Source organism: Urocampus carinirostris, chromosome 1, assembly GCF_059441175.1.
Source record: "Urocampus carinirostris isolate Australia breed hairy pipefish chromosome 1, RoL_Ucar_1.0, whole genome shotgun sequence".
In the NCBI taxonomy this organism is placed as follows: domain Eukaryota; kingdom Metazoa; phylum Chordata; class Actinopteri; order Syngnathiformes; family Syngnathidae; genus Urocampus; species Urocampus carinirostris.
The window spans coordinates 57,579,782-57,603,357 of NC_142349.1; the positions used below are offsets into that span (position 1 = coordinate 57,579,782).

The 23,576-nt window shown below is 39.8% G+C and overlaps 1 protein-coding gene across 3 annotated transcripts in view; it reads left to right on the forward strand.

Annotated features, from left to right (window-relative positions):
- kcnab1b (potassium voltage-gated channel subfamily A regulatory beta subunit 1b) overlaps positions 1 to 23,576 on the forward strand; it is a 57,343-nt gene that overhangs the window by 13,268 nt on the left and 20,499 nt on the right. For all 3 annotated transcript variants that reach the window (XM_088346564.1, XM_088346562.1, XM_088346563.1), the window contains 5 exons: positions 14,448 to 14,491; positions 15,032 to 15,069; positions 16,683 to 16,762; positions 16,964 to 17,008; positions 18,555 to 18,599. In XM_088346564.1, coding sequence (XP_088202690.1) covers positions 14,448 to 14,491; positions 15,032 to 15,069; positions 16,683 to 16,762; positions 16,964 to 17,008; positions 18,555 to 18,599 — 252 coding nt within the window. The remainder of the gene's footprint in view (positions 1 to 14,447; positions 14,492 to 15,031; positions 15,070 to 16,682; positions 16,763 to 16,963; positions 17,009 to 18,554; positions 18,600 to 23,576) is intronic.

A 23,576-nucleotide genomic window follows, 5' to 3' on the forward strand; every position in this document is an offset into this window, starting at 1 on the left:
TCAATGGAAGGAGACCAAGGGGAAGGCCGCGATTGACGTGGATGGATGGTGTTATGAGTGCACTGCAGCAAAGAGTTCTAAAATAGTGAAAGATAAAGCCCTTGTTGGTGATAGGAATGAGTGGAGAGGCGTTGTAAAAGGGTAGTGGGATGTTTAGACGCGTTCTAAGGGATGTGGAAGGGCACCTGTATGATGCAGCAGGGGTAAATCAATCATGGACAATCCATCGCATCCGCTTCACAGCATTATCTCCGGACAGAAGAGCAGTTTCAGTGACAGACTGCTGTCACTGTCTTGTACTACGGACAGACTGAAGAGATCTTTTCTTCCTCATGCCATGAGGCTCTTTAACTCCACCCGGCAGAGTAAAGGCCCACATTAAACCACACCACCTACATTGGATATTACCGAATCTTACTGCATTATGTGTTCTGTGTAGCACTATTTAGTTACTCTATATAACATGCTAAAGTGGGCATTTGCACGTCACACTGGGTATCTGTATATTGTATTCTTTTGGCTTTATTATTGTATTGTTCTCAGCTCAGGGATGCTGCTGGAAATGTGAATTTCCCTTAGGGGATGAATAAAGTATCTATCTATCTATCTATCTATCTATCTATCTAAATCAGTGAAAACTGTCGGGCCTTGCTGTTGAGCAGAAGAGTGTGTTGTGTCACCCTGACCCGAGTAACATGGCCGCTTTCTTGTGTCCCATTTCATCTGGAGGGACGAAAGCATGACCAACTTAGGTGCCGAGGTGCCTAACTTGTTTGGGTGTTTGGGCATTTGGCTTGGCCATGGTCCAAAAAAGGTCGTGTGTGTTTTTGCTACTTTTTCCCTTTTTTATTTTCTTTGTTTTTGAGGGATATGACCAGGGTAGATAAATAGATGGATCGATAATATTATCGTAGTAGTATTTGTGTCGTATGTCCATTGTAGATTTTTTCTTGTGTATCTGTAGTATTTTTTAAGTATTATTAAAGTTTTATTATTGTAGTAATTTTGTAAAATTTCTGTAGTATTTCCTCAGTATTTTTGTATTATTTCCATAAAATATTTTTTGTCGTATATTTGTAGCATTTTTGTAATATTTCCATAGTGGAATTTTTGTAATATCACTGTCGTTTTGTATTTTTGCTGTATTTCTGTCGTAATGCTTCTGTAGTCATATTTTTGTAGTATTACTGCAGTAATATTTCTCTAGTTGAATTTTTGTACTTTACAATTACTGTAGTAGTATTTTTGTAATATATATGTAGAAGTATTTTTGAAGTATTTCTGCAGTGGTATTTTTGTAGAATTTCCGTAGTAGTATTGTCGGAGAATTTCGGAGTAGTATTTTTGTCATATATCTTCAGTGTTCATGTAATATTACTGATGTTGTATTTTTTGTAGTGGTTATGGGGTAATATTTATGTAGTATTATTTAGTCTTGCTGTCTCTGACAATATATTTTCTTTGTCTTTGTGTATGTGTTTGTCTTGCTGTTGGTCACCCCGCTCAAGGGATGACCAAGGCAAATAGATAGATACTGTAGATAGCTCGGTAGCCTAGATGGTAGAGGTGAGACTGTGAGGTCGCTGGTTCAAGCCTCAGCCGAGTCATACCTAAGACTTACAACATTGGTACTCATTGCTTCCCTGCTTGGTGCTCAGCATTAAGGGTTGGAATTGGGGGGTTTGGTCACCTAATGACTAAAACGGCTGCGCCCTGTTTGGCTGCGGCTGCATCGGCTCGCTACAGTTTAACTGTACGGGTCAGGTGTATCGACATTTCGTTCTGTGTGCATTGTTACAAAGAATGACAATAAAAGTAAATTCTATTCTATTCTCTTCTCTAGTTGGATAGATGGATAGATAGATCATATTTTGTATTTTTGCTGTATTTTTTGGTTTCAGAATGAAAATAATAAAAGCAAAATAATATATGAGGTCCCTGTTTTAAGCATTTAAATGTGATATTTAATTTTGTTGTCATTTTGTAGTATTTTTGTTGTATTTATGTCGTAGAATGTGGTAAATGAAGTAATGGGTGTATAATTTTGTTGGAGAGACACAAAGGGATACTGGCGATAAAGTTGGCCCCCCAAACAACTATTTTTTTAATTGAAAATCAGTATAACATGTTTTCCCCTTTTTTCTTTTTGGATCGCTATATAAGTGTAGTCCATTTACCTTGTACATATATATTTGTTTTTTACACGCTACTGTTTATGTACACGTGTTAGTGTAAAGTCCCGTTGGCCAATTGTCTTATCTTCTCACCAGAAGGCAAAATTTGCGAGCAAACGTGTTAATTTTCTCAGCAAGACCTCAATGGAGCAGCTGATTTACGTAACCGTTTAGCGCTAAGTGCAATAGAGCCACGCTAGGGCCCTCCACGGGGGCCCGAGTGGGAGTCGTAACCACGAGCGTCTCTCAACCTGTGCATGTTTCGCCTCCTCGGGACTGGAGGAGGGACACGTTGGCCCGGAATGAAGAAAAGAGAAAAGTCAGCTCATTGAAAAAGAAGCAATTAGCGTAAGAGAACAGATGTGCACACGAATGAATGTGCAATAAGCATCCTGCTTGTCGCACCATTCCATCTCGTTTCCGTGACGACGGGGAAAGTGAAACTCTGGACCACGCGAGTCGAGTGTTATGACTATGCTTCGTCACTTTTAGGTCGAGGCATGTTACCGTATTTGTTTGTGTGTGCAAGGGATTTTACGGTAGTAAATTATTAAAATAATATCGCTGACCACGTTCACAAAACATTGGATGCAAGAGCAATGGAACCCAGGGCGCAGCAGCCAAACAGCAGACTCACGAACACTAGACCACCAGTGAAAGAGATGACGTATGAAAAGGCATTCGATGTTACCTCACTAGGGTTATTCACTGTACCAGAGACAAATGTGAGAACAGAAAGTCGTCCTGAAAGATATGAATAAATGCAAAAAAGCACAATGAGGGAAAAAACTCTATACACAGATAAATCCAGTTTTTTTTTATGCAAAATGTATTTTCTCCCTTTTCCCTGGTTTTTGACCAAAAGAAAATACAGAGAATGTTAAAAAGGAAAAAAGCAAGACAAAAATAGAAAAAAATAAAGGATAAACTGTTGTAAAACAGGAAACAATAAAAAAGGGAAAATCAGAAAAAAAATGAATGAGAAAAATAAAAAGAAAGAAAAAAGTAATAAGAAAAATGGGAGAAGGAAAATAAAGAAAACATATATTGACTTCATTTTTACTTCCTCCTTTATTTTATCCTTGTTTTATTTTTGTGAAAAAAAGAAATAACAGAAAGAACAACAGAAACAAGGAAGGAAGGAAAAATAAAAAGATAGGAAAAAGGAGAAAATAGGGAAAATAATTTACTTTATTTGATTCATTTCCATATTCGAACAAATTTTAATAGAAAATAAATTACCTTGTTTATTTTTTATACATGAGTATAGTGTCCAAAATATTAACTGATTCTAATGTTTCAACATGAAATAACTTATTTATTCTTATTTTTAAATAAAGTTTTGATACAAAATAAACACTCAAAAAATAATCCCTTATTTTAATATTTTAACATGATAGGTAGAGTTATTCTTTTTTTAAAAACTTTTCTCTGGAAATTAGAACAATTGTGTTTTCTGCAGTCAAAATGAGAAAAAACATCTCTTATTTTTAATGATTACATACACACCAACAACTACGGTTCTTTTATGTTAGACAACCGCTTGAAAAAAAAACATACCGTTTGTTTCAAATGTAAACAACGAAAACAATCTTGACTCAAGACTAGTATTTCAGTTTATGGCTGCCTTATTTTGAAGTGAGATTTTAAGTCATTGTTGCAGAATAACCCGCTCAGCGATCGCATTAAATTTCTGTTTTAGTAAATGTTTGACACTTCTGTTTTTAAACAAGTGTTTTTATTTTCTATTTTAAAAAAAAATCATGCGCAAAAATCAAGTGCGCAATAAAAACTGCGTTTTAAAGTCAAAAGGTTTGCATGTATGTTATTCTTTTAGTGGGGGTGTATCTGTTAGTATTAGGCGGCTAACGTACTAGCATCCTTTGGCGTAAGAAGTCAGAGCAAAGGGAATACATCCCCTAATAATGTGATCACCTGCAGCGTTTTGTGTTGTCATAGCGATCCCAAAATAGGGCCGATCTCACTCTAGGGTCCCTCACGCGTAACCTTCACTGGCAGTTTGACCTTTCCCTACGCGTGCCAAATAGACGACTGGCTAAAAAGTGACGTAGAGCAAAATGTGATCGTTGCTTGTTTTAGCATTCTCTAGAAAGATTTTGTATTACAGTGTTGTTTTGTTTTTGTTGTATCTTAGTGATAGCAGTAATATTCATCACTCATAAAGGTTTCAGATCATCAAACCAATTCTGTTTTTAAAATGTTGGATGAATCTATTAAGGCACAAAAATGATCAAAACCTATCTGTCCCTATGTGAAAAAGCAATTGCCCCTCTTTTAACTGTGTCTTTTAACTGAGTTCAATTCCACAGGCCACACTCAACCTTGATTGCCACTATCAGTGTTAAATCAAGAAATTACTTAAATTTAATCTGTTTGACAAAGTGAAGTAGGCTACAAAACAAGAACACAATTGACATGCCACGATCCAAAGAAAAACCAGAAGAAATGAAAAAATCATTGAAATAAATCGGTCCGGAAAAGCTATTTCCAAGACTGGGAGGCTCCAGAGAACCACTGTCAGAGCCATTATTCGTAAATAGAGAAAATTGGAAACAGTGACAAACCTTCACGGGAGCGACTGCGGCTCATCCAGGAGGTTACAAGAGGACCTTAAAAAATTCCAAGGAACTTCAGGCCTTGCTGGCAAATCAGTTAAGGCCAGTGTTCATGACTCCACTCATCCATGGGAGAATTCCCAGGCTAAAGCAACTGCTGTCACAAAAGAACACAAAGAGTCATCACTTATTTGCCAAAAAGCATCTTGATTATCCTCAAGACTTTTAGAGAAACCTTTTGTTGACTGATGAATCAAAAATTTAACTTTTTGGAGGGTGTTCAGCCCCTTGGATCTGGCGCAAGTATGGCACAGCATTTGATAAAAAGAACATGATGCCAACATTAAAGCATTGTGGTGAAACTGTGGTGGTGTGGCACGGATTTGGTGCCTGAGGACCAGAACAACTTGCTGTGGTAGACTGAATCATGAATTCTGGTGTTTGCCTGAAGATCCTGAAGGAGAACTTCCGTCCATCTGTGTGTGCCTTTAAACTTGAGCGATCTGAAAAACACCAGCAAGTCCACCTCTGAATGACTCAAAAAACGAAATGAAGGTCCTGGAGTCACCAAGTCAATGTACGCATATAATCCATTTGAGATAATGTGGTGTGACCTTAAAGGGGCAGTTGATGCTAAAGAACCCTCCAAAAGAGCAGATTTGAAACAATTTTGCTAAGACGAGTGGGCCAAAATTCCTCCACAGCGCTGCGAAAGTCTCATTAGCAATTATCATTAACGTTTTAGTTCTGTTATCGCTGCCCAGGTGGCCAACTCGCTGATAGGTTTAGGGGGCAATTACTTTTTCCGGTTTTGATTTTTTTTTTGTGCCTTATAAAATGAATTCATAATTTCAAAACTACATTTTGTATATTAATGGGTTGTCTCTATGTGATATTAACATTGGTTTGATGATCTGAAACCTTTACGGCACTGTGTCCGTATGTGATATTTTCCCTTAGCCTGCTTATGAGGTTTTACATTATACCAGCTCGGTAGCCTAGATGGTAGGGCGCTCGCTCCGAGACTGGGAGGTCGCTGGTTCAAGCCTCGGCCGAGTCATACCTAAGACTTACGACATTGGTACTCATTGCCTCCCTGCTTGGCGCTCGGCATTGAGAGTTGGAATTGGGGGGTTTGGTCACCTAATGACTAAAATGGCTGCGCCCTGTTTGGCTGCGGCTGCATCGGCTCGCTACAGTTTAACTGTATGGGTCAGGTGTATCGACATTTCGTTCTGTGTGCATGGTTACAAAGAATGACAATAAAAGTAAATTCTATTCTATTCTATGTTAGCTTGAAGCTATCAGAATTTGGATAGAGGACGTAACGAGTACAGTCAGATCCATTATCCTTTATCTCAAAATGCTGCAAGGGAGGGACTGCAGAAAGCATATTTATATGGCCTGGTGGTTCTTTTTTGCTGTTCTCTCCTACAAACGGTGAACTGCAATCGTGCAGCTTTAATCCATTATCCTTAAACGCATATTGCTGCAAGCCGAGGCCGCTATAGTGCACTTTTGATAGGCCGGACTGTTCTTTTTTGCTGTTCCTATATTTCCGCCTAAAATTTATTGCACTTGTGCGGCCTTGATCCATTTATCCTGATAAACACAGTTCTGCGAGCAGAGTGCATTTTTCTCAGGCCTGGCTACTCTTTTTTGCTGTTCCTATATTTCTGCGTAAAACGAACTGCATTTGCGGTCGTGATTCATTATCCTTGATCACATATTGTTCTGAGACGGTACCAGCAAAACACAATTTTGACAGGCCTGGCAGCTCTTTGTTGACATTCTGTCCAACAAAAAGTAAATTTGCAATCATGCAGTCGAGATCCATTATCGCTGATTTCAGAATGCTACCAATGAAAGCCGGAAGAGTGTATTTTTCCCAGCCCCGGTGCCTTTTTTTTGCTGCTCTGTCCACTAAAAAAGTAAATTGCACTGCGTCTGCAATCTATTATTCCTGAGTGCAGATTGATGCAAGCAGGGACTGGCAGGGTGCTCTTTTATTTGGCCTGATACAAGTTTGTTGCCGTGACCTATTATCCCAATCCCATTTTGTTTGGAGCGGGGGCCAGCAGAAGGCATTTTTGTCAGGAGGCATTTTGGTCCCCATAAAACGAAATGCACCGTTGTTATTGGGATCCATTACCCCCAGTCGACTACTACTGAGAGCAGGGGTCGGCAGAGTGTATTTCATGTGCTTCAGGCTGCTGAAGCATGCCATTGTTGCCTGCCTATAAGGAACCTCACAGTTTTAGCGGCAATCTATTATCTTCTGTCGATTGTTGTGACTGGGGCTGAGAGCAAATTTCTATCAGGTGTGGTGATATTATTTTTCATTCCTTGTCGAATATTGCCGTGACCAGGGGCTGGCGGTGAACATGTTAAAATGGGGGGATGAAGGGAGGGGCTTCTCCTAGGAGGATTTTAGCATATCACAGGGGGTTCTGGCCCCCATCAATCACGATAAACGGTCACAGTTTAGAAGAACACAATTCTTGTTTTCAGCGTCAAATAGTTGACAATGGATGTTTGCGGCTTTCGTGCTTCGCCTCTGACAGCTCCCATCTTGTGGCTTTACGCTCGTGTGACTTCAACCAAACTGCTCTTTTTTCCCCGCGCGAAGAGCAAAGGGCAATGCCGCCAGATGATGCTCGTTTGACTTGGTCTAATTATTTTTTTAATATCCAAAGAAGCTATTTAATAGGGAAAAATATAATCTTTGAATAATAATAATCTGACGAAAAAAAAAACAAGTTAAGTCATGTTTATTTGTATAGCCCTTAATCACAAAGAGTCTCAAAGGGCTGCACAGACCACATATTATTGCAAACCACCCCTGATCCAAAACCTACATGAGGGCAAGGAAAAACTCAAAAACCTCAACATGAGGAAAATGAAGAAACCTTGAGAAGGGACCGCACATGTGGTAACCCCTCTTCCAGGATGACAAGGCTGCAATGGATGTTGCATGAATGAACAATACAATTAAAAGTAATCAATGTTATTCTTATTCTTTTACTACATTTTAAACTCTTTATTACTATCATATGTTATTTTACTTGAATTTACTTACTTTTTATTTTCCATCAAATTAAAAAAAAAATCCTTCAAATGAAAACCTCTAAAATAGCAGATTGTGATAAATTGGTTCATTTTAACAACATTTTCTTCGAAAATTGTAAAAATAATATGTTAAAAAAATCGCCATCTGCCACATTTGAGAATTTTGCTAAATTATGGCTTGTGTTTACGATTTTAATGAAAAAGAAGTGTAAAAAAGCTGTCAGGACACTATTCTTATTTCTTTATATCTATATTTATTTCCTCGCTTTACAAATACTTGAAAATGGTATGTGTGGGAAAAGCTTCCCATACTGAGTATGTTTTTGAGAGCCGGTGGCCTGTGGGTTGATCCTTTATTGAAGAACGTGTGGGCAGATCTCATCTGCTTCATTCACCGTGTTGTGAATTGCGTTCAGAGCGACCACCCCACACTGACAAAATATATATACATGTACAGAAAGTATGTCAGAAGATCTGGCGTCAAAACTGGAGAGCCTGTCAGCTGTTGAGATTGTACTCGCTTTTGTTGTGTAGATATAGTAAATCAAGATAGGATTACAGTAGGTAGTAGGACTACATTAATCTGTTCTAAGGGTGGCAATTGCAAAATGAAAATGCTGTATAGCAGGGGATGAAAACCATTTGCGATAAGATAATGCGTTCCAGATAAAAAAAACAACATCAAAATAACAAAAAAGTATATAATAAGTACCACCTGTACATAATATGTGTGCACATGATTAATAATATCTTAAATAAATAAGGGTAGCTGGCATGATGAATATACACGGTAGGTACATATGATTTTAGCTGGTTCAGTGAAGTAGTGGGTGGATGCAAGGGGGAATACAATTAAACTGAATTCAAACTTGTGAGGATTGTCAGACCCTTAAAAGAGTTCCCTGCAGCCCACTCCCTTGGCAGTAGCTCAGGAGTTAAAACTGTTGTTTTGGGACCAAAGAGGTCCAAGGTTCGATTACCGGAGTTAAATGTTGAAGTGTCCTTAGGGAAGACACTGAACCACTATCTGTGTTTGAGTGTGTGTGTTTATGTGCGTGTGTGTTTGAATGGGTAAAGTGTGAAGTGTAATGTATAACACTTTGGAAGTCCTCAATGACTGGTTAAAGCACTACATAAATAAAGTCGGGGCAGCGCATGTGTGTCACAGTTCTGAGGTCATAAGATAGAACCTCCTGTGCGGAGTTTGCATGTTCTCCCCTTGCCTGTGTGGGTTTCCTCTGGGCACTCCGGTTTCCTCCCACATCCTAAAAACATGCATGTCAGGTTAATTGGCTGGTCCAAATTGTCCCTAGGTGTGAATGAGCGAACAAATTGTCTCTCTCTGTTCGCCCTGCGACTGGCTGGCAACCAGTTCAGGGTGTCCCCTGCCCACTGCCCAAAGATAGCTGAGATGGGCTCCAGCACCCCCACGGCCCTACTAAGGATAAGTGGTGCAGATAATGGATGGATAAATGCAGTCCATTTACCGTTCATTTTTTTGTTTGTTCATTAGATAGAGCCAGGCAACTTAGAAAGGGTAGCCATTTGTGCGGCCTCTTCATATTTTTTGAAAATTGCAAGCTCCCTTTCCATAGTTATTATTTTCCCTTTAGCATCGATGCAAGCCTTGGGACCCATAGCTAATATGTAGAGTACAGAATATACAGCATTGTATCACCAACTCATGAGTCTTTACAAAGCACTTGAGATTCTGAATTGAAACGTAAGAGAAAAAGGCATTGTGGGAGGTAGTTTAGCCATAGCTTATTTTAATTGTTAAAAAACAAAATAGGCGGATTTTGCCTATCGCAAATTATTTTTGAAAGGTTATTCCCACGATAGACGAGTGTTTATTGTATTCCTTGTAGTATTTTAAGAATATTGAATCTTAAGCCTGATATGAAAATAATTTTTCTTCGTTTTGATTCCCAAGGACTTTTAATCGGAGCAATTTTGGGAAAGAGCACAAAGAAAGCTGTCAAAAAGGAGCACACGCCCCCCATGGCTAGCATGCGTCGTTATTGGAGTGTGCAGGGGAGCAGCCTGTCATTCCAAATTTGTCATTGTTATAAAAAAAAAACTAACGTTCTCTTCTTCTGGCGATGCTCTTGCACAATTTGCCCTATTAGTTTGCTGTTGGCCCCTCCTCTTTTTCTCCCGCTCATTTGTCTCCATCTTGTCATGTTTATTATTCATTGGCTTGTGTGGGTTTTTGTTTTAGTGACGATAATCCCCCCACCCCCAGTTTTCTGTTTACATGACAAAATATTTCAATGGTAAATATTGATTTGAGTGGTATAGTGTGATTGAAAAAGAGCCTGGTAATGGAGTGACTGTATTTCACTGTAGAAGGAAATTTAAAGGATGCATATCCTGTGATTATGAGGTCTTTCAGAACACATTTCTTTCATGCAAATGGTGATGCCTTTTCCTGTAAAGGTACATGTTAATTTGAAGGGACGATTTCCCATATTTTAAGTGTAATTTTTCCTGTTTTGAGACATTTTACAAAACTTTCTAGCAACATATATCAGGCAAGACAATCTCTCATCCTTCCATCCATCCATTATCTGCACCGCTTATCCTCAGTAGGGTCGCGGGCGTGCTGGAGCCCATCCCAGCTATCTTCGGGCAGTGGGCAGGGGACACCCTGAACTGGTTGCCAGCCAGTCAGGGCACACAGAAACAGATAACTCACTCGTTCATTCACACATAGGGACAATTTGGACCAGCCAATTAACCTGACATGCATATTTTTGGAATGTGGGAGGAAACCAAAGTGTCCGGAGAAAACCCCTTGCAAGCACGGAGAGAACATGCAAACTCCACACAGGAGGTTCGATCTCATGACCTCAGAACTGTGCCGCACACGCGCCAACCACTGCGCCGCCGTGCTGCCACAAGCTCTTATCTTTAGGAGAAATTCAGCGTTTTAAAGTCAAGAAAGGTGACCTACGTGCATAGATCTCAGGAGAAAATGTTTTGAGGTGGTGAAGGGGGGTATTGTGACATTTCCCAGAGTGAATTTGGCATTTGGGGTGGTGCGTTTGATTTAAAATGAGTACTTTAGTTTGCGCAGGCAGGAGAATTGTATTTATTCGTGTGTAACACACAATAGATTTTATCTCATTATTACACTATTTTTATTCATAACATCAGAGACGAATGTTACAAAATGGAGAAAACAGAAAGTTTCAATCAATGATAAGAATCATGGCAGAATGTATTCAACTACGTTCAATGTTTGGCACTTTCAAGTCACGTCATGTTTATTTGTATAGCCCTTAATCACAAGAAGTCTCAAAGGGCTGCACAGAAAATACATGAATTTGGCTGCTGTTCTATATTTCTGATTGTCTATATTAAACAGAGTTATCATATATTGATTTGGATATTATTTACATGTATATTTAAAATGCGTCTCTACTCACTAAGTTTTCAGATTTCAAAGCTACTCCCAGAACGAATTAAATTCCTAAGTAGCCCTTTGAGACTATAATATGGGCTATACAAATAAAAATGACTTGACTTGACTAAGTAGAGGTACCACTGTACTTTATTTCCATCCAGAAATATATTGAAAGCGTATGCACATAAGCATTCAAGCAAGACCTGTTGGAGAAAGAAAGTCACACAAATAATATCTGTCTGTGTTGGCTCTTAGACTCAAAATTAAGCCGGACAATAGAGGGGGAGGGATATTAGTGTTCTAAAAAGGGCGCTGCTGAGTGCTAAACATTATTGGGGAAAGCGGCATTAGAAAAAGTTCGGCTGTAGGGAGATATATTTCTGATATTGTCCAATAAACAGATTCCTCTACCTTACGTTCTTTGCGGAGTGATCATGGGTCGCCCATGTCTTAAGAAATACTTTTTTTTAACAGTATTTATGTATTAAAAACGTGATTTCAATGCTTACTTAGAGCTGAGAAAGTTCAAACGGAATTTAATACAGATTTTTTTTGTTTAAAAAATTTGTGATGCATATTATAAATGTGGTATTTCCTTGTCACCCTCACACCATTTTGAGCCTTGATCATTTTCATGTCTGAAATATTTAGCAAAAAGCATTTCCCATGTTTTTGACAATTTTTCTCATCAGGTGTAAAATTATTATTATTATTAGATAAGATAATTCATTAAAATATGTTTTTATATTTTATCGAGAATATAAAAACAATAAAAAATCCTAAGATTAAAAAAAATCTATCCTAAAAATACTAAAAAGGTTCTGCCAACGGAGCAAGATTCATTCATTCGTTCATGCATTTATTCATTTATTTATTTACCAGCGGTACCATGCTGAAGTTTTGAGTTTTTCCTTGCCCTCATGTGGGTTTTAGATCAGGGGATGGTGCATTAAGTCTGTATAGCCCTTTGAGACTTCTTGTGAATAGGGGCTTTACAAATAAACTTGACTGGACCAAAAGCTAGATAAGAATATTGTACTTATTTTTAAGATTATTTTTTATTTTATTGAAGTAACAAAATTAAGTATCTTAAAATAAGAGAAAATATACACTGGAAACCTATAAGTCTTCTCAGCTGATTATGTCCCTCTTTCACAATAAGAAGACGGGAAACGTTGAACTATAAGCTTGACGATGCCGTCATAGTAGAATTGTTTTGCAAACGCGGTCGCCGTGCTGTATGTCGGCTTTCTGTCGGGACGTTGATGAGCGCTGACAGCTTTTGCACGAGTGGGCGTGTTCAAGTGACTCATTTGTCATCATCCTGCGAGGATGTTCTTTCTTCGGGCTAAGCAAAAGTTGAGGAACCAAAGACGTGTTGAGCCCAAGCGATCGAGTTGTTCTTCGGACAATGTCCTACGTTAAGGACCATGAGGGATTTCGTCCTTTGGCATCTTTATCCCATTTCGAACGTGCTGGAATCTTTGGCGTTGGGTTGGGTCTAATGATACTGGGGGAGAAATACTTAGAATATATTAATATATTTAATAAATAAAGATAAAAATATAAATACGGTGGTACCTCTACTCACGATCAACCCTTCTTACGAATGTTTCAGTATCCGAAGTTTGTGTTCGACTAAAATCTTCCTCGTTATATGATCAGTTTTCCAGTATCCAGAGACAGTAATGCCACTACTAAAGGTTTAATCAGGTACGCACCAACAGCGTCACGAAAAATGTGCTCTGCTGCCCCTGCGCTAATCAATAGTTGACCGGGGATAATGAATCTGGGCCACAACCGTCTATTTCATTTGATGCAGGCCAAAGCGCCCCCCCACAAGAGCGCATTCTGTCGGTCCCTGCTTGTAACACTATGCAATTGGAGATATTGGATCACAGCCGCATGAGTTCAGTTCATTTTAGGCAAAAATAACATAAAAAAAGAGCCATCAGGCTCACCAAAAATGTGCTCTGTCTGTCCCCACTTGACCCAATATGTGATCCAAGATAAGGGATGAAATGAAATGAAATGATCTGCATTTATATAGCGCTTTTCAAGTCAATGACTTCCCAAAGCGCTTTACAGTGTGCTTCACATTTCCCAATAGCGGCCTTGCAGCCATGTAAGGCGTTAACCTGCTTATTGGGGGTATTAGGGGTTCAGTGTCTTACCCAAGGACACTTCGACATTTAACACGGACGAGCCGGGATTCGAACTGGGATCCCTTGATCCCAAGACGAGCGCTCTACCTCCTGAGCTACTGCCGACTGCAGTCCACTTTTTGGCTGACGGCACGGCAAAAAAGAGCCGCCAAGCCAGACGAAAATGCCCTCTGCCAGTCCCTCTCTAAGCAATATGTTATCAGGGATAATGGATCACCTGTTATTTTCAAATATTATCTACTATGCCTGGTAGACTATTGCTGAGAGCAAAGGCTGACAGAGCAAAGTTGTGTCATGTGTGGTACCTTTATTTCTGTTCTTTCTGCCTAAAATGAACAACACCTATGTGTCCACAATCGTTTATCCCCGGTCAATTATTGCAGTGTTCATCGTTGACAGAGCAAATGTTAAGAAAGTGGGGGTAAGGTGGAGGTTTTACTTCTTGGATTTTCAAATATCTAGAGGAACCAGGATTGGTCCAGATTGACCAAAAAAAAGAAGATATTAGATTATATTCAGTCTTTGACAGAATATCTTACAATTTTCTTTAATTGAATGAAACTAAAACCTGTCTGTTAATTGCAATAGATCTCATGCTCTCTATCGTATACGTTTATATTTAGATATTTGAATGGCATAAAAGACACTAGACAATTTTAAATGTAAACAACACATTCCAATTTACAATGTGCACCTTTTGTGCAAGGGTTTGTCCTCACATAACCTTTTAGAATTGACACTCAAACAAACACACACTTCCATTATAGATCACAAGAACCGAGACTTCATATCCAGCTTTGCCCCATGCTGAAACCAAAACTTGCATTTGACTCTGCCAGGATACAACATTAATCCATTCTGATGTGGCATATAACGGGGAGGTACCAACCTATGCTAATTAGCTAAAGTCCCCCTTTAAATGTCGTATCCCAGAGAAAAATATTAAAATACCAAAACAGTATATTTTAAGTACCACTTGTATGTAAAATACGTGAAGAGGATACAATAACATTAAACATGTGTGACGTGAATCATATTTCGTTTCCGTCCACAGGAATCTTGGGAAATCTGGTTTGCGTGTTTCCTGTCTGGGCCTTGGTGAGTACATTTAATTAGCATCCGTGAGCTTGTCTGCAACAATTCACGAGCATTCAAGTGCAAACCTTCCTTAGAGGCGAAAAAAAATAAGAATAAACAAATAATAAGATGAACAAAAGTGTAGCTAACATTTTTAATATATTTTTTTAATCCCTTTGCAAATCATTGCTCCCATAAATTTGCTTCACGCACACCACTACAAGATACTTCAACAGCCCTAATCAGCCAAACTTTACATTTGCATCAGCATTTTTGATTTATATTCATTTTAGGCACTAATGTACACTGTTTAGAAAATGCCACTTAAAAATGAGTGATAGACATTTCTTAGCCAAGGCATCTTCGACCTCAAGTATTTGCTATCTTAACAATAGGAAAAAACAGTTATCTTGCATCCCCTATGTATTTTTCTATAATGTATTTTCATTCTGGTGGATCATTAAATAAAAATGCCATTCTAAGCCCCGTCTATATTTATTCCTTCGTCCGTGATGGTTTTACCGCCACAAAATGTTCTGATGTTGATGTTTGTCTCAACAGGCACATGGGTGACGTTCGGCGGTCAGATCTCCGACGAGGTAAGACATCACGTCAAGTTGCTTCTTCCCCCTCGGCGACTGTGAGGAGATGTCGCAAGTGGTCGGTTAATGCTGAATGTTGATTGCTTGCGACAGACGATTAAATGAGCACGTTTGTCAAATGGCTTCATTGAGAAGAAAAAATACAGACGGGAGAATGAATTGATCAAAAACGTACCAATGTTGTGTTCAGGGACTCCTTAATTGATTCTGTTCCACAGAAGTGTTACATGGGGAATAGATTTTAGCTTTGTAACCCTGGGATACATTTAAAAGGTAATTAAAAGAGAGTGAAAGACAGCATATTTAGTGGGAAGTTTTAAATTTTAGTTTGGAAATATTCTCTCATCGTTGGATCGTTTAGGATTGGTCAATCAAGGCAAATAGATGAATCGACTGACATAGATACTGCAACATAGATGGATCTATCCAAGATAGATAGATAGATAGAAGGTGTGGCAACCCAGGGAATCCGGTAGGTTTTACACTCGGAAAACACACAACCAAAAGACAGTTTTAAAGGATTGAACAAAGAGAGGTTTATTCCCTACCAAAACGTTCTGAGGAAATGAGGGGTGAAGTCCAAAAAACTAAGGTTCTTCTCCAGTTGGAGGGAGGCTTTTTGTGGTCAGTAGAGCCTCTGGTCAGGGGTTCCAAGAGTCCAGTCGTCTCTCCCTCCTGGGGCAAGAACATCTTCAGCAGATAGAAAAGTACACAATGACAGTTCAAGGAAGTCTTTGAGCACTCCCGGAAGCCAGGGTTCTGCCTGACTTCTTTACCCTAGATTCTGGCGTGTTCGCTTCACCAGCCTGGTCATCTCTCCCCTTCTCTCTAAAAAGCTGTGCTTAAATACTACCCTGGGCAATAAGTAGATTGGCCCTAGGTGTGACCACACCTAGGACCAATTGATTGAAGGGCATGTACTGGGAGCTAGTGGTAGTTCTTAATAGAAATGGTCATGTCCGCCCTCCCAGTACAGCCTGCCCTATCGGATGGGAGCTTGGGTTGCCACAATGGATCGATAAAGATAGGTAGATAGATAGATAGATGGATCAAACAAGATTGATGGATGAATTGGAAAATATGGATACATCAAGGTAGATAGATGAATCAAGAAAGATGGAACAATCGAGATGGATGGATCAACCAAGATAGATAGATGAACCAACAAAGATAGATGGATCAGGATAGATAGAGGGATGGATCAAGATAGATGTATAAATAGATTTATGAATGAATCGATTGATAGGTAGATAAATCCCCCTTTTCACAAAAAAACATTATCTTTTCATATACGGAGTTATTTCACATTCTGAATACATTGTATTTCCGTGAGGAAAAGCATTTGACCTGAGCCAACCTCAATTCAAAGAGATTGAGTTTAAGTTATGAATTCTGTATGAATAACGCAGTCCTATGGAATCAAGCTAATTCACGCAGGACCAAACGAGACTGCAACGAAAATAAAGGTCTGTGCACTCGTCAATTACTCCAGGTCTCATAGGAATTCCTAGGCCCACCTTTTTAACTTGTTTTTCCAGTGGTTGTTTTTCATTTGTTATAACGGTAATAACAGTGTAATAACATTGACAACAGTGTAACAACATTGCCAGGTGGCTGAGCAGTTGATGACCATCGCCTACGAGAGCGGGGTCAACTTGTTCGACACGGCGGAGGTTTATTCTGGCGGAAGGTGAGTGCTCATATTTTCTCAAAGCAGCTTTATATCCTATTTTTAACTAATTCCTCACTCGGGGCTACACATTATGCTTTTTCTGACTTGATCGCGTCTGTAAATAATGAACCGGAATAATATTGTGATTTGGCTGCCTTACACTCGTCTAATTATCATTCGTATCGGTTGGCCCCGCGGCGTTTTTGCTTTTGTTTACAGAGCCGAGATAATCCTGGGAAACATCATCAGGAAAAAGTGCTGGAGGTACGTACACAGCATTTGCACTTTCACAGCGTGAAATGATTCAAAAAAGTGTATAAGTCACTTGTAGTTGTGCTTGTGATATAGAGGCCTAGTATGAAAACACAAACGTTAATACAGTATTCCTGCAATTTTAACAGTGAACACCCATATTAAGTGTACTTCCAAGAAGCGGGGACTATATATATATATATATATATATATATATATATATATATAAACCACAATATGTTTACCTTTGCAGTTTCCCTCATCTGGGATCTGGGATATTTTAATACCCCAAAGCACTCTGGAACTTGTAGTACAGAGATGAATGATCCCTGCATAAAGAGTTAAAACGACTCAACTGTATCGGTTGATTTATTCAGGACATTCTTTTTTCTCACCCCACGGCAAAAATACCAGTTGTATCCATCCATGTATAACGTAATCCCTTGCTACTTTGCGCTTCGTACTTCGCTGTTTAAGTGCAGGTTGGAATATTCCGTGATCCGTTATCTACAAAAGCATCGGGACCAACTGAGCTTTTTGTCTGGCTTTTCAGCTGTTTTTTGCCTAGCTGTCTTTTACTGAACTGCACTCGTGCTGCTGCAATACATTATCCCAGGTTGCATATTGCTGTAAGTGGAACCAACAGAAGGCATTTTTGTCAAGAGGCATGCCGTTCTGGCCCTTCTAAAATGAAATGCAGGGTTGTGGCCACGTTCCATTATCCCTAGTCACTATTGCTAAAGCGAGGTCTGAGGGGGAAAATGTTGGTCATGCGTGGTAGCCATTTAAAAATATATATATTAGGCCTCAAATGAAGAGCACCTTTGTGGCTGTGATCCATTATCCCTGATCAGATATTGGTACGAGCGGGGCCTGGCAGACCGCGCTTTTCTCAGGCCTGGTGACTCTTTTAATTCTGTTATTTTCGCCAAAAATGAATTGATTGTCATTCCCACATTGCTGCAGGCAAAGATACGCAGAAGGCTCTTTAGTCAGGAGCTGATCTATTCTTGTCAGCTTAACATTGAATGCACGGTTGTGGCCACCATCCAGTATCCCCAGTTGACTATTGCTTAGAACAGGAGCAAGAGAGCAGTTTTTTTTCTTCTGTTCTTTCCGCTTAAAATGAACAGCACCCGTGCAGCTGCGATCCTTTATACTTGGTTGACTATTACCTCGAGCGCGGGGCAGCAGAGCACATTAGGCCAGGGGAGGTGGGAAACTTTGCTGAATTTTGCATATTCTAAAGGAGTTCTGGTCCCTAGTTAACAAGATAATTATTTTCACATAAATTTGGAAATTGTATTTACTTGTTTTTTTTATATTCATAAGATTGGGATTCTCTGTCCCCTTTAGGGACCGGATGCAATTTTGCTATTATTTTCGAACTAAAATATTATTAAAGAGGGCAATTAACGAGTTGTAAAAGCATGAATAATTAAAAAAATAAATACATGTGTCCGTTCGAAATGAATGGTTGCAGCCTATCTTTGGTGCTATTAAGTGAATATGTTTCAAGTCAAAGTTTTATAAACAGTGTTTTTGTTTTTTCCCTCAGGCGATCCAGTCTGGTGATCACCACAAAACTCTACTGGGGAGGAAAGTAAGTGTGTTCTTTTTATACAAGCAGCATGAATTGCCCTCCATCGTTTTTTACTATTTTGTTTTTGCTAGAAATATGGTTGTTACTAGAATTGTAACTACCTCGAAGCCTGTTATTTCCGTTATTTTATCACATAATCTGACATAGACCATTAAAACATAAATGAAGCGCCTTGGTTGGATCCAATTAAAGATAAAAGTACGAACGGTGCCTTGAGATACAAATGACCCAGATGACAGAAAAATTACACTCTCTTTTCATTAAGCAGTCATACGATAAGATTTGAGGGTCATTTCACGACACTCACAGTCCCATGGTTATCATTTTACTAGACCCCCAAAAAATTTATTAAAATAAAAAATCCCCAAATATTTAGGCCTAAAATGATCTGCACTCATTCGACCCATTCTACCCATTCCCATATTGCTGTAAGTGGGGACCGGCAGAAGGCACTTTAGTCAGGAGATGCTCTGTTTTAGCCCGCTTCAAATGAAGTGCACGATTCTGGCCGCAATTCATTATCCTCAGTCTATAATTGCTGAGAGCAATGGCTGGTCCATGCCACTGAAGCATGCTGTTGTGGCCAGCTTAAAATAAACTGCACTGTTTTGGCCGTGATATATTATAACCCAGTTGACTATTGCTGAGATTGGGGTCCAAAAGGCTCTTTTTATCCGTTCCTTTCACCGAAACATGCAGCCGCAATCCATTGTACCTGGTCGACTATTGCTTGGAGCAGGGGCCGGCAGAACGCATGTTTTTCGGTTCGGGTCTCTAAAGGGTGCCATTGTGGCCCACCTAAAATGAACTGCAGTGTTTTGGCCCCAAGCTTTTATCTCCAGTCGATTATTGCTAAGAGTGGGGCCGTGAGAGCAAATCTGTGTCATGCAAGGTGGGTCTTTTTTTCACGTTCTTTCCACCTTAAATGAACAGCACCAGCTGGGCTGTGGTCCATTATTCACGGTCAACTATTTCTGAGAGCGCATTTTTGCGGGGTTTGAGCCACTAAAGTGTGCCTTTGTGGCCCTGCTACATTAAAGTGCACTGTTTGGGCTGTGATTCGTTATCTCCAGTTGACTATTGCTGAGAGCAAATTTAAAAAATTAAAATTAAACAGCACCCACGCAGCTGCCATCCATTATCACCGATCAACTATTGCTGAGAGTTGGGGGTGGCAGAGCGCATTAAGGGGGGCTACTTCGATGATTTTCACATATCGCGGGGATCTGGTCCCCATTAACTGCGATAAATAAAGGATTACATTAATTTTTGTGTAGTTTTCCACACAGTTTTTTTTTTGATGCATAGATTTCTTTCTCTCAACTCTCAGCTTATTTGGCGATAATCAAATGAATTTTCTGTGATCGATGACTAATATTTTTGCAGCTCAACTTATTCACTGCCTTTGATGGCATCAGACATCGATACATTTTTCTAGTTTATTGCCAATAATGGCTATAAACATTAGTGGTAGGGAATTAAACTGCACAGTATCTCAAGGCAGTGCTATATCCTACTCGCATTTATTTCATAATGAAACCCTTCCATATATTTATTCTTTTAAAAGCACCCGTGGGCTAAAAAGGTAGATGAGACATGAAAGCAAGTAATTATGCTTATATCCCGTTTAGTACACAGTTATTACCCCGGCTGCGATATGAAATGAATAATACGTGCAGAAGTTTGAACTAAGGGGGAAATAACAGCCGACAAACTTTTATTGAAAATATAAAGCGACTCATTGGAGCGCAAAACAGCAACTGTAAGATAAAGAAGCGGTGTTATGTTCCCTCCCGAGTGCCTGCATTCGCAGATTGAACGCCAATATCGAATCTCAATTACAGACGAAGCGGGCGGGAATGTTAATGTTGTACTCGACTTTAGCGAAAAATCAACCTTGCTGTCTTTGATGATACACTTTGTCTTAAAGTTTGCTCAGGAATGACAGGAAATGAATCATACAGTAAACCCTCTGGATAGGACATAAGCCTGTTCAGCTTGTCGTATGAAGGCACTTAAGGTAAATAGCTAATGTCTGCCCCAGATAAAAACATAAGTACCGTATTATCCGCACTATAAGGGTCACCTAAAAGCCTTTTTTTTTTCAAAAACTGACCATGCGCCTTATAATACAGTGCGCCTTATATATGGATCAATATTAAGTCGCAAAGTCTTGCAACTAAGGCAAGCAGCCGCCGACTAGATTTTCCCCCGAAGGCGAAGTCGTCCGCGGTGTATGCTGGGATACATGTGCCGGCGTTTCATTTCCCAGCCAATGTGTCAATCATCATTTGAATCGATCACTATTGGCTAAAGTTATTTGAAGGTAAAGGAGGCGGGGCCTTTTTATCATTTACAGGCTCGCATAGGCTAAAGGGGCAAAACAAAGCCTGCAATTAGCCGAAAAAGATGAATGTGAATAGCAAGTTTGGTTGGTTGTCTACGGCATAGAGAAAGCATGTTTTACTATTCTGTATTTGTAAATATTTTACTCTCCTGGATTTACTACACTCACGGATATAAGAGGACCATGGTTGCACATTATTATTGAACGCAACGACTTCGGTGAGCTACTCCGGCTATATATTTTCCCAGTATCTTGTTTCAGAGTGATCTCGATGTTTCTGTGATGGGTCTTTTTTTAAATTAAACTCAATTCCAAGTGGTTATTGTCATATGCACAGTAAAGTTGCGGGCGAAAAAGAAAATAGAAACTAAGGAATGGTTGGCATTTCTTGAATCCCAAGACTTTAACCTTCTGAATGATATTTGGAACGATGCATTTGAGTGACATCGTACAGACACTGTTTCCGTATATGTCTGAGACACGTATTTGCTTCTTTGCAAGCTTTCGGAATGTTAAGGGGGTAATAAGTTTGACTGAACTATCTGACTGTTTTGTCGACGTTCCCATTGTCGCACCTTATAATCCGGTGCGCCTCATGTATGGAAGATATAGGACCAAAAACTATTTTTTGGGGGTGCGCCCTATAACCCGGTGCGCCCTATAGTGCGGAAAATACGGTATATACATTAGACAACAAAAAACCAAAATAGTATATCGCAAGTAGTACTTATTCTAAAGTTATTTATATGGCCTTTTGAACTGAGCCGATGCACGTATAGGCATCTCTCATTGGTGGTGAGAGCTGGTGAAGTGGAAGTCTTTCACAGCGGTGTAGGTAAGCCGTAATTCTGCAAGTTTTTACCAGGTCACAGAAGGATACGAGTGCCGGAATGGATGGGTTGTTCGGGTCATTTTCGGGCAAGCGATTAGTGATGGGAATTCTGGCTTTTTTTCAGAAAACTGTACTTTCGTCTCGGCTCACAAACAACCCCAACAACCTCGCTCAGGGAGAATGCCCGACAACGCAGGGCCGTTCTGCTTTTATAGAATCAAATACAACAGAATGGAATTTATTGACATTCGAAATGCACAATGAAAGTTAAGAGTAATGTAATAACAATAATAATGAATAAATAAATAACTGAATAGTCATTATGGCACATTCTCGTCTAGATAGATAGATAGATGGATAGATACTTTATTCATCCCCTAAGGGAAATTCATATTTCCAGCAGCATCCCTGAGCTGAGAACAGTACAATAATAAAGCCAAAAGAATACAATATACAAATACCCAGTGTGACGTGCAAATGCCCACTGTAGCGTGTTATATAGGGTAACTAAATAGTGCTACACAGAATACATATTGCAGTAAGATTCGGTAATATCCAATGTAGGTGGTGTGGTTTAATGTGGGCCTTTACTCTGCCGGGTGGAGTTAAAGAGCCTCATGGCATGAGGAAGAAAAGATCTCTTCAGTCTGTCCGTAGTACAAGACAGTGACAGCAGTCTGTCACTGAAACTGCTCTTCTGTCTGGAGATAATGCTGTGTAGTGGATGCGATGGATTGTCCATGATTGACCTCAGCTTTTTCAGTGCTCGTCTCTCAGCTACTGTTGTTAGGCTGTCCAGCTCTTTGCCCACAACAGAGCTCGCTTTCCTAGCCAGTTTATTGAGACGAGAGGCATCCTTCTTCTTGACGCTGCCTCCCCAACACGCTGCCGCATAGAAGAGGGCGCTTGCCACTACTGTCTCATAAAATATTTTCAGGAGCTTTTCTCAGATGTTGAAGGAGGCCAGCCTTCTGAGGAAGTAAAGTCGGCTTTGCCCTTTCCTACATAGAGCTTCTGTGTTGGCAGTCCAGTCCAGTTTGTTGTCCAGCTGCACACCCAGGTATTTGTAGGTCTGGACAAATTCTACACATTCTCCCTTGATGGTTACAGGAACCGGGTGAGTTCTGGTTCTCCTGAAGTCCACCACCATCTCTCTGGTCTTGGTGGTGTTTAGGTGCAGGTGGTTTGCGTCGCTCCATCGGACAAAGTCCTGAATCAATTTCCTGTACTCCTCCTCCTGCCCGTTTCTGATACATCCCACGATCGCAGTGTCGTCGGCAAACTTTTGCACATGGCAGGACTCAGAGTTGTACTTAAAGTCCGATGTATATAGAGTGAATAGGAACGGAGAGAGAACGGTCCCCTGCGGAGATCCTGTGCTGCTAACCACAGTGTCCGATGTACAGCCCCCCTGTTTCACATACTGGGGTCTGCCTGTCAGGTAGTCAGTAATCCATTCTACAAGGTGTGAGCTAACTCCCATCTGTCAGTTTCCTACTCAGTAGCAGAGGCTGTATGGTATTGAAGGCACTGGAGAAGTCCAAAAATGTAATCCTCACAGACCCCTTCGCCCTATCCAGGTGAGAGAGGGGTCTAAGCTCGGTAACTAATATTTCGTTTATTTTTCAGCGCCAAGGGTGATTACTGCCTAGGGTAATAGCTGTTTTTCAATCTCCTATTTCTAGGTTTGATTAACAGAAGAAGAAAAAAAAGTGTATTTTTGTCTTTTTGGAAGGTTTCCCTTAGCAGCAAGATGCCTGACAAATATGTCAGCTTCCTAAAGGTTAAATTCGTTACA